The following is a 14,375-nucleotide window of genomic DNA, read 5'->3' as shown; positions in this document are numbered from 1 at the left end:
GTGTTGTAGCTTCACTGAGTTGACACCATGGGCGCGATTCTCTGCTCCCCACGCCGGGGGGGAGAATCGCGGGAGGGCCGGGCGAATCACGACACGCCGCCCTGGCACCCCCTGTGATTCTCCCAACCCCCCCCCCAAAATGGCGTGTCGCAAAATCGGAGAATCGCCGCTCGCCGTTTCTCACGGCGACCGGCGATTCTCCGGCCCGGATGGACCGAGCAGCCTGACGAACCCGACCTGTTCACGCCGGCGTCAACCACACCTGGTCGCTGCCGCCGTGAACATTGCGCGACCGGTAAGTGTGGGACCTGTGGGGGGCGGAGGTAGGATCGAGCACCACGGACGTGCTTATCAGATGTCTGGCCCGTGATCGGTGCCCACCAATCGTCAGGCCAGCGTCTGTAAACGACGCACTCTTTTCCCTCCGCCGCCCCGCAAGATCAAGCCGTCATGTCTTGCAGGGCAGCGGAGGGGAAGACGGCAACCGCGCATGCGCGGGTTGGAGACGGCCAACCTGCGCATGCGCGGCTGACATCACTTCGGCACCGCCGGCCGCGTCATTCCCGATGCGCCGCTTTGACGCAAGCGTCAAGGCCGGGCGCTCGGGATTCATGCGCCGCCGCTCCTAGCCCCCCGGGTGAGGGAGAATAGGGGGCGAGGAGCGGCCTCCGACGCCGGAGTGAAACACTCCGGGTTTCACTCCGGCGTCGGCTGTTTCTCTTCATTTCGGAGAATCGCGCCCCTCGTTTTTAGGTATGCGTGGTGCTGCTTCTGCTGCATTGAACCAGGATTAATCCCCTAGCTTGATGCTAGTGGTAGAGTAGAGGATGTGCTAAACCATGAGATTACAGATTGTGGTTGTGTACAACTCTGCTGTTGCTAATGGCCCACAGTCTCATGGATGCCCACTTTTGGTTTGCTCAATCTGTTTTTAGCACGTTGATAGTGCTTCACAACATGATGGAGAGTGTTCAATGTGAAAATGGGACTTAATCTCCACAAAGACTGTACAGTGGTCACTTCTGCCAATACTGTCATGGACAGATGTATGTAAGACAGCTAGATTGGTGAGGACAAGGTTTTCCTCTCTTATTAATTCCCTCACCACCAGTCTAGCAGCTGTGTCCTTTAGAACTTGGCCAGCCCGGTACACAGTGGTGCTACCAAGCCACTCTTGGTGATGGACATTGGGTGGGGGAACTTCAGTGCTTCAGAGTACATTCTGTATTCTGCCACCTTCAATGTTTCCGCCTTGTGATATTCAATGTGGAAGAGTATTAATTCGTCCAGTGTCGAGGGTGAGGTGGGGTGGCAGCAGGTGGTAATCAGGGCAGTAATCAACATCCTTGCCCATGTTTGACCTGATGCCATGAGACTTCATGGGGTCCAGAATAGATGTTGCAAACTCCCAGGGCAACTCCCTCTTGATTGTATACCACAGTGCTGCCACCTCTGATAGGCCTGCCCTGTTGGGTGAGACAGGACATAGCCTGGGATATTGATGATGGCATCAGTGACATAGTCCTACTCAGAGAACCATACCTTACAGACAACATCAGGCTGTTGCTTGACTGGTCTGTGGGAAAGCTCTTCCAATTTTGACACAAGCCACCAATGCTAGCAAGGAGGACTTTGCAGGGTCACCAGGGCTATGTTTTCCCTTGTTTCTGGTGTTAGGTCAACGCTAGTCACCTTTATGGTTTCATTCCTCTTTGAACAAGTAAGTGGTTTGGTAGCCCATTTCAAAGGGCATTTGAGAGTCTACCACATTACTGTGGATCTGGAGTTACATGAAGGCCAGACCAGGTAAGGACGGCAGATGTTGTTCCCTAAAGGACATTCGTGAACCAGATAGGTTTTACAACAATCGACAATGTTTTCTGAGGCTAGCTTTTTACTTCCGACTTATTAATTGAACTTAAATTCCACTCACAGCCAGGGTGGTATTCAAACCTGTGTCCCCAGAGCAGTAATCTGGGTTCTGGATTACTAGTCCGGTCATATTACCACTGCCTCCCCTGACGTTGTGTCAACAGCCCCTTCTGAACTAAATCCAGTCCTTGGGTTTGGAACTCAGTAATGCATTTATAATAAGATTTCATCACGCAACTGATAAATAAGTCCTTCTGAGCTCAATATAATTAGAGTCTTTGAAGTTGCCTGACCAAATGTCCTGCCACCATCTCACTAAATGATCAGATTTTTGCCAAGGTTTATGCAGATGTCTGGACTTTAAATCAATGTAAAAATCAAAGGTGACCCATTTAAACCTGATTCTCAATGTTGTTGCATCATAGAGCACTTTATACACTGGTTAAAGTACTCTCACATGTGAACACTTACACAATACTGCTTAATTTTAATGATCACTTGTCTTTTAAGGACACAGCCCTATTACTGCATTAAAACATATTTAATATTTAAAACAGCATCTAATTATGGCATTTGAAGTTGAGAAGAGCTTTTAAACTGACCGATCACTAGGTTCCTGACTCCACCCCAAGGTTCACAAACTTGCTTGCGTGACATGATCCACACACCCTTCACGATCTTGCACGCAGCTGAAAATATCAACATCAGGCAAAATTGCATTTGCAGGAGACATTTAAGCGGCCATCCCAACATTACTTTACATGAATTTTAGGTCATGACCTGCCAGAGTGAAAATGGCATCTATTAGGAATGGCCTGATAAGTACTAATTTGCAGACCCCTGTGCCTTCAATTTAGGCCTGCTGATGCAGATTTGCTTGGCATTGGGAAGGGAAAATCCAGCCCAATGTGTGTGAACACAATTTACATGGCAATTACCATGTGAAATGTTGATGAGGACAGGACATATCAATTTTAGTGATTTTTGAGACTAATAAGTCTTTTTTAAAACAGCCATCGTCGATTCATAGCCTACAGCAGAGGAGGGGGTTATTGAACCAGTTGTGCCTATCTATGTTGGCTCTTTAAAGGAGCAGCTGTGTTTAGTCCCACACCTGCACTTTTCATCCTTAACCCGATGATTTCCTTAATTTTAAAAGAAGTTGAACGTGGTATTGAAATTATTTATAAGCTCAGCTTCCACCACCTCTTTAGGCGGAGGTTTCTAAGAGCACTACAACCCTCTGAATGAAGGAAGTTCTCCTCATCTCCCCTCTTTATCTATTGTCAAATTATTTTAAAGCTATGACCTCTAGTTATTGATCCATTCAACACAAGAAACATTTTTCTCTCTTTATTTCATCAAAACCTTTGCCCATCTTGAAACTCGCTATTAGGTAACCCTCTTAACCTTCTCTGTTCCAAGAAGAACAGTTAAAGCTTTTCTTTCTTTTTTTCTTTTTTTTTTAATCTTTTTTTTTTTCTTTTTCTTTATAAATTTAGTGTACCCAATTCATTTTTTTCCAATTAAGGGGCAATTTGACATGGCCAATCCACCTACCTTGCACATCTTTGGGTCGTGGGGGTGAAACCCACGCAAACAGGGGGAGAATGTGCAAACTCCACACGGACAGTGACCCAGAGCCGGGATCGAACCTGGGACCTCAGCGCCGTGAGGCAACAGGGCTAACCCACTGCGCCACCATGCTGCCCCCTGTTAAAGCTTTTCTAACTCCTACTCATAACAGAAGTTCCACTTCCTGGTAAACCTCTTGCACAGCCTTTTTAAGCCCTTTGTGTTCGTCCTGATGCCCCAAATCATCCACAATGCTGCAGCTGAGGCCGAACCAGTAATTTATAAAGTTCTGACATGTTCTCTTCGCTTTGATAGTCCATTCCTCTGTTTAAACATTTCCCCATGCAACCCATATGCATCATTAAGCACCATATCAACTGTCAGTTTTGCTTATGAATGCCTGCTAAATAGGATCCATCCGTATAATTGTATTGTGTGTAGGAAATGAAGAATAGAGTGCAAGTAATCGTGTGGGACAAAAAAAACGAGGGATTATTTTATAAGCTGTTGAATAACTTCTTCCGGTGTGTTTTTTAAAAATAAATTTAGAGTACCCAATTAATTTCCCCCACCCCCAATTAAGGGAGAAATTAGCAACTAGCCTGCACATCTTTGGGTTGAGGTGAGACCCACGCAGACACGGGGAGAATGTGCAAACTCCACATGGACAGTGACCCGGGGCCGGGATCGAACCTGGGTTCTCGGCACCATGAGACAACAGTGCTTACCACTGTTCTTGTCAACTTTTAATAATTTACAGTAAGAAGTCTTACAACACCAGGTTAAAGTCCAACAGGTTTTTTTCAAACACTAGCTTTCGGAGCAATGCTCCTTCCTCAGGTGAATAAAGAGGTATGTTCCAGAAACATATATATAGACAAAATCAAAGATGCCAGACAATGCTTTGAATGCAAGCATTTGCAGGTAATTAAGTCTTTACAGATCCAGAGTTAGGGGTAACCCCAGGTTAAAGAGATGTGAATTGTCTCAAGCCAGGACAGTTGGTAGGATTTCACAAGCCCAGGCCAGATGGTGGGAGATGAATGTAATGCAACATGAATCCAAGGTCCCGGTTGAGGCCGCACTCATGGGTGCGGAACGTGGCTATAAGTTTCTGCTCGGCGATTTTGCGTTGTCGTGCGTCCAAAATCCCCAAAATCGTTTGCATTCTTGGACACGCTCATCTCCATCAAGAACCGTCACCTCAGCATTTCGCTTTTCCGCAAGCCCATGGATAACCTCACTATGCTCCACTTCTCCGGCTTCCACCCTAAACACATTAAAGAAGCCGTCCCCTATGGACAAGCCCTCCGTAGGTACAGGATCTGCTAAGACGAGGAGGAGCGTAACGGACATCTACAGACGCTGAAAGATGCCTTCGTACTAACGGGATATGGCGCTCGACTCATCGATTGACAGTTCCAAAGCTCCACTGCAAAAAACCGCACCGACCTCCTCAGGAGACAAACACAGGACACAACCGACAGAGTACCCTTCGTCGTCCAGTACTTCCCCGGAGCAGAAAAACTATGACATCATCTTTGCAGCCTTCAACAGGTCATCGATGAAGATGAACATCTTGTCAAGGTCATCCCCACACCCCCACTACTTGCCTTCAAAAAACTGCACAACCTCAAACAAGCCATTGTTTGCAGCAAACTACCCAGCCTTCAGAACAGCGACCACGACACCACACAACCCTGCCAGGGCAATCTCTGCAAGACGTGCCAGATCATCGACATGGGTACCACCATTACACGTGAGAACACCACCCACCAGGTACGCGGTACATACTGGTGTGACTCGGCCAACGTTGTCTCTACCTTATATGCTACAGGAAAGGATGTTCCGAAGCGTGTACATTGGCGAGACCATGCAGACGCTGAGACAACAGATAAACGGACATCGCGCAACAATCGCCAGGCAGGAATGTTCCCTTCCAGTCAGGGAACACTTCAGCAGTCAAGGGCATTCAACCTCTGATCTCCGGGTAAGCGTTCTCCAAGGCGGCCTTCAGGACGTGCGACAACGCAGAATCACCGAGCAGAAACTTATAGCCAAATTCCGCACACATGAGTATGGACTCAACCGGGGCCTGGGATTCATTTCGCATTACACTCAACCCCCACCATCATCCCCCGCCAGGCCACAGCGGAGGCCCTCCCCCGGGGTCGGACCATCCCCCCCTCCCCAAATCAGGCTGCCCCCGGATGCATGCACGCCGAAGTCCCGCCAGGTAAGAGCACACGTGGACAGCGCAGGCGGGACTTGGATTATTTGCGCAGCCGCTCGGCCCATCCCGGGCGGAGAATTGACAGGGAGGGCCGCGTATCCGGGGCTCTCTGGTGAATCGGCGGACCGGCATCCTCACGCGATTTGCGCCCGTCCCGGCGATTCTCTGGCCCGGCCTGGGCTGAGAGAATCCTGCCCATTATTTCTTAATGACCCCGTTTTGTTTAAAAGAGATCTGCACATGTTCAGCAATTATGTATTATGTATTTAGAATTTTGTCATAACATGTGACTTGACCTGAGCACATGTTTTAACTGTACATGGCTGAGGTTTTCCTGGTGTTTCAGTAGTGCTGTATGTTGCCTAAGCTGCTGTACATGTTTTACCACCTGCTAGTCAGATAATCCGAGGGGGTCAATTACTAGCGGGCATAGGTTTAAGATGCGAGGCGCAAGGTTTAGAGGAGATGTACGAGGCAAGTTTTTTTACACAGAGGGTAGTCGGTGCCTCAAACTCGCTGCCGGAGGGGGTGGTGGAAGCATGGACGATAGTGACATTTAAGGGGCATCTTGGCAAATACATGTGTAGGATGGGAATAAAGGGATACGGACCCCGGTAGTGTAAAAGATTTTAGTTTAGACAGGCAGCATGGTTGGTGCAAGCTTGGAGGGCCGAAGGGCCTGTTCTTGAGCTGTACTTTTACTTTATTCCTTGTTCTTATGGGGAAGATTGATTTTGAGTCAGACCAAAAATATTTTGCCGAGTCCTCTCTGGAACATTCCTTCCTTCATTTGTGCTACTGGCAGTAATTTTGTTCCAATGACCGTACTATGGGAAGCATTTCTAATTCATGAGATTATTGGAGCAGAATGGTGCAATATTATACCGGAATGGGCAAGAGTTAGTCTACACAAATGGCCCCCACCCCCATCTTTCCCATAATTCAGGATTTTCGCACTGGAGATTTGACTGTTAGCTCTTTTGTTGCGCTGTCTCCAACACTTGATTCTCTTTCTCGTGTCCTGGTGATTCTCTTTCTTGTGTCCTGGTGGACAGAACCCAGCCACGGTACTCAAAAGTATGGACTAACCAGAGTTTGTTATGATGTGACAGCACGGTAGCACAGTGGTTAGCACTGTGGCTTCACGGCGCCAGGGTCCCAGGTTCGATTCTCCGCTGGGTCACTGTCTGTGTGGAGTCTGCACGTTCTCCCCGTGTCTGTGTTGATTTCATCCAGGTGCTGTGGTTTCCTCCCACAATCCAAAAACGTGCAGGTTCGGTGGATTGGCCATGCTAAATTGCCCCGCAGTGTCCAAAAAGGTTGGGAGGGCTTATTGGGTTACAGGGATTGGGTGGAAGTGGGGGCTTAAGTGGGTCGGTGCAGACTCGATGGGCCGAATGGCTTCCTTCTGCACTGTATGTTCTATGTTCTACTGTTTTGGTTTTATAAGTCAACATTTTGTTAGCTTTGTTGTCTGCTGCTGTAGGTTGGATCTGCTGAGCATCCAAACTGCAATGATTTCTAGATCCCTTTCAACTTCATTGTTGGTTATTTCATCACCAGTCAAGGAGAGCACTGTGATCTATCTTTCCCACTGATGCTCAATATTTTATACTTTCCTGTATTAAATTTCACCTGCGAGTGTGCTGTCGTATTTTCTTTGAACCATTTTGATTCTCTGTGACTCCACCCCTTTTTACACTTTGGCAGTCATGAGGTACTTGTGTCTGGGCAGCTGCCCTGACCCGCTGAAAAAAAAATGCGAGTATTATCAAAAATAAAACCTGGATTTTTGCTCAGTGCGCAGTATATGGATTTTAATTTGGGTCTTCCAATCACTGTTCGGAAGTTTAAGGAGGAAGATTAGTTTTAACAGAGAGAAGTAGTTTCTTTAGCAATTCTCTCCATTTACCTTCACCTCCGGTCATTTCTAATCCAACTTTAATTCTGAAGATTTCATTTTAAGATTCAATACTCATTCAGCTATCGTACACCTGTGATGGTTTACTTGTTTAATACCGAACAACCCACCCACTTTTAATAAACTCACTTTTGTTTGTCCTTCAAAACTTTTGTACCTAACTTCCTAAAGCCATAGCCCTTTCCTTGTGCTTTTTAAAAAAATGTTTTTATTAGGTTTTATACATGGTTTATTTACAGATGTACACACGGAAACCAAAAAGAAATAACAAAAACACAACATAACTAAAAAACCAAAGGATGGGAAAATTTAAAAACAGGGGAAGTGTATGTACAGGGAGAAAATTTTATTATAGAACATAGAACATAGAACAGTACAGCACAGAACAGGCCCTTCGGCCCTCGATGTTGTGCCGAGCAATGATCACCCTACTCAAACCCCCACGTATCCACCCTATACCCGTAACCCAACAACCCTCCCCCCCCCCCCTTAACCTTACTTTTTAGGACACTACGGGCAATTTAGCATGGCCAATCCACCTAACCCGCACATCTTTGGACTGTGGGAGGAAACCGGAGCACCCGGAGGAAACCCACGCACACACGGGGAGGACGTGCAGACTCCGCACAGACAGTGACCCAGCCGGGAATCGAACCTGGGACCCTGGAGCTGTGAAGCATTGATGCTAACCACCATGCTACCATGCTGCGCTATGCTACCATGCTGCCATGTCATTTGTGGGGAGGGTGCTTTGTCTCTCCCACCCCCCTCTTTCGGTTTTTTTAAAAAGTACAAGCAGAACAGGCAAAACAAAGCTGGGTGGAAGGGGCGGCTGGTGGTACCCCTGATGTTAGTTGCTTCTCCCGGTCAGTTTACTTTTTTGTTTTTGTGCGTTTGCCTCTGCCTCGGCCGTCTGTCGGTCTTTCCTCCTGTACTTTTTATCCCCTTTTGCCCTGCTGTGTTTGTTGCGATCGTTGTCGTTTCCCCTGCTCTCCTTCCAGTTTGTGTTCCCTGCTCTTTCCTCTCCTCTATTATCCTCCTCCCCTTGTCCTTCGTCCTTCTCTCTCCTTTCCTTTCCCCTCCCCTCCTTCTCTGGAGCTCCCCTTTTTTTTCAGCTGTGTATGGCTAACCCCTCTTGCACTGCTCCCCCCCCCCCCCCCTTCCCTCTCTTGTCTCATGTCATGGCTACTTTTCCCTGGCTTTTTGCTACTTGATTATCTATTTGTTTATTTGTTGGCCAAAAAACAAGTCCCGGAAAAGTTGGATGAATGGCTCCCATGTTCTGTTGGAGCCATCTTCCGACCCCCCGATTGGCAAATTTGATTTTCTCCATTTGGTGAAATTCCGATAGGTCGGACAGCCAGTCTGCAGCTTTAGGTGGTGCCGCTGACCGCCAGCCAAACAGGATTCTACGGCGGGCGATCAGGGAGGCAAAGGCAAGAGTGTCTGCCCCCCCCTCCCCCCCCAGGAATAGATCTGGCTGGTCTGATACCCTGAAAACTTCCCCCGGCGGGAAAGGGCCTTGGCGCCATGCCAAACGGTGCCACTTTCGGGCATGACTCCACCCTCATCCCCACCACTTTGGGCATTGCCTCAAAGAAGGCTGTCCAATACCCTGCAAGTCTGTGGCAAGACCAGAACACCAGAACATGTGGGCGTGGTTTGCTGGGCCTCCTCGGCACCATTCGCATCTGTCCTTCATCTCCAGGAAGAACCTATACATTCGGGTGCTTAAGTGGGCTCTATGTACCACCTTTAGTTACATTAGGTTGAGTCTTGCGCACGTGGAGATGGAGTTGGCTCTATGTAGTGCTTCGCTTCAGAGTCCCCACCCTATTTCGAGCCCCAAGTCTTTCTCTCATTTCCTCCTTGTCACGTCCAGTACAGTGGCAGCCCTCTCCACCAGTTGTTCATACATGTCACGACAATTTCCTCTACCTAGAATGTTTGCATCCAGCAATTCCTCGAGTAGCGTCTGTCGCGGTGGTCGCGGGTACGTCTTTGTCTCCTTTCGTGGGAATTTTTAAGCTTCAGGTATCTGAGGCCCTTAGCTAGTTGGAATAGCTACGTCAGTTCATCCAGTTTCGTGACCATGCCATCCTGTCTCCACCTTTTAAAGGTGACAGTAGTGAGTGCTGGCATGAACCTATGGTTGTTGCAGATGGGGGCTTTGTCGGGCATTTTGTTCAGGCCAAATTGCTGCTGTAACTGGTTCCAGGTCTGGAGGGTGGCTACCACCACTGGGCTGCTGGAGTGTTTTTTGGGTGGGGATGGGTGTCCCGCCGTGTCGAGGGCGGGAGGGCTTCAAAGAGAAAATCCCGAGCTACCTCAACCTTTCCTCATAAGACCTATCCTGCAAACCAGGCAGCATCCTGGTAAATCTCCTTTGCACCCTTTCCAATTCTTCCACATCCTTCCTGTAGTGAGGTGGCCAGAACTGCACACATTACTCCAAATGTGGTCTCACCAGGGTCATGTACAGTTGCAGCATTACTCCACGGCTCTTAAACTCAAGCCCCTTGTTAATAAACATGAACACACTATAGGCCTTCTTCACGGCTCTATCCACTTGAGTGGCATCCTTCAGAGATCTGTGGACATGAACCCCAAGATCTCTCTGTTCCTCCACATTCCTCAGAACCCTGCCGTTGACCCTGTGATCCGCATTCAAATTTTTCCTACCAAAATGAATCACCTCGCACTTATCAGGGTTAAACTCCATCTGCCATTTTTCGGTCCAGCTCTGCATCCTATCAATGTCTCTTTGCAGCCTACAACAGCCCTCCACCTCATCCACTACTCCACCAATCTTGGTGTAATCAGCAAATTTACTGACCCACCCTTCAGCCCCCTCCTCCAAGTCATTGATAAAAATCACAAATAGCAGAGGACCCAGCAATGATCCCTGTGGTACACCGCTGGTAACTGGTCTCCAGTCTGAAAATTTTCCATCCACCACCACCCTCTGTCTTCTATGTCAGTGCTTCTCAAAGTGTGGTACGCGTACCGGCACCGGTACGCGAGCCACCGTCTGCCGGTACTTGGAGTGTTTCCAGAAAAGAAAGTGACCGTAATCCTGGATTGGCTTGTTTCGCTCACCGGTCCCTGGCACATTGAAAATAAAAACTGCCGGTCCGCCACATCAGATAGTTTGAGATGCACTGTTCTATGTGATAGCTAGTTGCTTATCGAATTGGCCAAATTTCCCTCTATCCCACACCTCCTTACTTTCTTCATGAGCCGACCATGGGGACCCTTACCAAATGCCTTACTAAAATCCATGTATACGACATCAACTGCTCTACCTTCATCTACACACTTAGTTACCTCCTCAAAGGGGGGGATATGGGGGAAGGGGGGCAGGCAGTGGGGGGTCTCACTTGGTGGTGCGCCCCCGACCTCTGCATCCGTAACCTGTTGGTCCTCGGGTCCGCCTGCAAGGTCAGGGTCCTCTCTTTATGAATGGTGAGTGGTCACAGTTTGGGTAAACCCCCTCCAGTCCTCTCACTCTCCCGGTTGTTGTGAGCGTGCTTCTGTGGGGGGGGGGCGAGTGGGTGGCAGGGATAAAGGGCAACAGTGTTAGACAGACATATACATGCAGACCAGCGGCTGTGTGTATGTTGACAGAGGTTCACAACCCATCCTGCCGCTACAGCCTGCATGGGTGGGTGCAGCCATGTCGGTTGCACCTGTGCTGTGCTGCCCATTGGGGATGGGGCCGGTACCCACCTTGGCTGTCCTGACAAGGTCATTGACCTTTGTGTGACACTGGACGCCTGTCCTTGCAGTTACGGCCACGGCGCTGACGGTCTCTGCCACCTTCCTCCACTGGCGCTGGCTGAGGCATGGTGCGACCCTGCGGCCGTGTCCGGGGTACAGGGCCTCCCTCCTCTGCTACACTGCGTCCAGGAGCACCTCGATGTCCTGCTCCTGGAACCTCGGCTCTGTGCGGCGGGCGGCATTTTGCCGGGTCTCGGGGAGGGGGGGGGGGGGATGCTGCGACGCTGCGCTCGTGATGGATGGCGATGTTGCGAATGACGTCACGCCACTGCTAGCCCATTTCCGGCCGGAGAATTTGTGATGTTCCGGGGGGCCCAACACCAGAGTGTTTCGTGCCGTTTTTGGCGTCGGGCCATCGCGCCGATTCCCCAAGAATCCCACCTCTGATCTCTCTTAACGCCTTCTCCCAGAATCCCAGAAGTCATGTGATATTTATACCTCTTGCTCCTTATCTCCATCTGGTGGCATTATTACCTTATTGTTAACCCCTTGTATTCCTTACAATACACATATTGTTGTAAGTATACAGAAGGGTATATTCAATATATGCTGAACTAATTGACATCAACTGAGGTGGGGTGGGAACATAATTGACTTCACCAACCAAGATTAGAGAAGGAAGTAAAATTGGTTTCAGGTTCTTGCTTTTGATTTTCTACTCGGGAGGTCTCTGCAGGAAAGTGCACTTTTGAATATCTAGTGAAGTGTGCTGAGTTGTGATTTCCCCCTCTTCCTCCGTACTGAGAATCTTTTGTTTCCTTACTGTTCAGCAGGTGTCAAAATTCCAATTGGGGTTAATGGCCATTGAAATAACTAAACTAAATTGTACCAGTGCATTGGTGAATTCTAAAAACGCTTTTTATTTTAAATATCAATTTTGGTGCAGCTCTCAATTCTTTTTGTTGGTGAAGTAATGTGAAAAATTAGATGATCAGAACAAATCCATTTTGTACATGACAGAGCAGCAAATCTTAAACTGGCCTCACATGGGAGACACTGCATTGAAATGTGTGTCATCTCCCAGTGGAGGCATGCATCAAAGCTTTCAGAGCACTTAATACAGAGTTACTGAACACTCAGTTGCAGTCCTTGGTGGATAGAATTGGACTCTTGCAAGCAGAAAGATGAGCTTGTATGCATCACTGTCAGTAAATCTGTGACACATGCATTGTAAAGTCTGTGTTGTTGTACCTGTGGAGAAGGTTCTTTTTCCCCCACTTGTGTAGGCTGGATAAATGAATTAGACATTTACAAGCTTGGTAAACAGAAGATTAAGTCACAAGCTATTGCATAGCAAAATCTGCCAACTAATGCTAAAGATGTACTTAATTAAGCTATATTGTTAGAGACTATGACTATATCCACCTGAACAGATGTTGATATGTAACCAGAGTGCTATACAGATTGGGAGCATTTTGGGAATTGGCGGGGATGGTGGGCAGACAGCATATGTAAACTGGATTGTTCAAATCCTTGAATGTTTGGATTTGGAACTGTTTGTTAGATGAATTCATTGTCTGTGCATCTAATTATGACAATTTGAAATTATAGTAATGCAGCTGCTGCCTTGTGTATATTGTTCTTTCTCTCACTAGGCCGTAGGACTGATAAATCCTGTAAACAAGTCCCCAAAACTTGTGCCTTGTTTGAAAAGTTTCCTGAGTCGATAGGCTGCAAACGTGGGCAGGTAATTTCAATTATCCATATTATTTTATTGTTGAAACAATTTATCCGTTCAGTGGTGTGTGCTATGTGGAGATTTCAAAATATTCCATGGGCTTCTACTGTTGAATTAGTGAAATATGACCAAAGATTGTTGAACAGAGTTCAGAATATATCTAAATCCTAGTTTGAGTCAAAAGTAGATTTTTGATTGGAAATCCTCCCGGCACACATACAAGACCAGCCAAAGCTCTTAAGAGCAAAATAATCTGTTCAATGCATTCTTTCATACCAATTAATATGCCATGCACTTGCTGAAACAATTCATTAAGATTCTGTTCGAGTCTTGACACCCATGGCATTAGTAATTAGCTTGATATTCAGAGTCGTGATATTTGCCTGCAAGCAGAGAAGAAATGAGAGGCAGAAGCAGACCAGTTCTTCTATGACTGAATCTACAGAAGCACCTCAGCTATTCCAGAATTAGACGGTAAAGAAAATTGAGATGTACTGTGATGCATAAAGGATGAGCCCAGTGGTTAGATTGCTCAGCATAATAAAAGTTATTGTCACTACTTGTGGAGCTTGAAACAAAAAAAAACAAAATTGGTGTATCGACCTCTCATAACCCAAACCAAACCTCAGTCCCCCCAACCTTTATCCGCCACAATGCATTTGGTTTCAAATGCCTGCAAACTCTCTGTGACCCGTTCAATTACTGAGAATGAGGACAGTTCCTCACTAAGATGTGTGATATGTTCCCAAACAAATATCATAACATCAGCGATTTCCCATTGACAGGTCCAATTTATGGTTCAAACTTGAGCATCCACCATTGCCTCTGATGACCTCTTCTGACCATGAAAGCCAAATATAATGGCCCAGAGTGTGCAACAGGATTAACCATACGGCTATTGGTACTCCATCATTATGTAGTAAATGAGGCTGCAATTTCCGGCATCCTCAAATGTGCAGTTAAATAGGGAAATCAGGAAGTTGCTGTCTGAATTGCCATGCTTCTCTACAAGCTTTGCTGCACCTGTACCTAGCCAAAGGACTGTGTTAATTCACAGTAAGGTCACAAATTTGCAGTACAACTAAAAAGGGAAGAAAAAGTTAGAATTTGTTCATTCAAGTGTATGTAAATTTTAGTGGTGTGATAGGTCTGACAAACAACCTCTCTGGGACTGAAAATTTATGTTTACCAGAGTCTCATTCCTTCCTATTATTAACATAGTTCTTTTAAGAATTAAAAGGTTTTTTTTTTACATTTACCATTAATCCATTCTCTTTCAATTCCATCTTTCTTTACTTTCTGTATTGGATTTGACA

General features: G+C 47.1%; 1 protein-coding gene across 13 annotated transcripts in view; it reads left to right on the top strand.

Annotated features, from left to right (window-relative positions):
* The window catches only part of unm_hu7910 (un-named hu7910), a 265,791-nt gene that overhangs the window by 239,946 nt on the left and 11,470 nt on the right, over window positions 1-14,375 (top strand). For all 13 annotated transcript variants that reach the window (XM_038809466.1, XM_038809465.1, XM_038809455.1 and 10 more), the window contains one exon: window positions 12,977-13,068. In XM_038809466.1, the coding sequence (XP_038665394.1) occupies window positions 12,977-13,068 (92 nt within the window). The remainder of the gene's footprint in view (window positions 1-12,976; window positions 13,069-14,375) is intronic.

The sequence above is a fragment of the Scyliorhinus canicula genome, chromosome 10 (assembly GCF_902713615.1).
Source record: "Scyliorhinus canicula chromosome 10, sScyCan1.1, whole genome shotgun sequence".
Classification (NCBI taxonomy): domain Eukaryota; kingdom Metazoa; phylum Chordata; class Chondrichthyes; order Carcharhiniformes; family Scyliorhinidae; genus Scyliorhinus; species Scyliorhinus canicula.
Note: the sequence above shows the minus strand (reverse complement) of the source record. Positions and strands in the feature narration are given on the sequence as shown.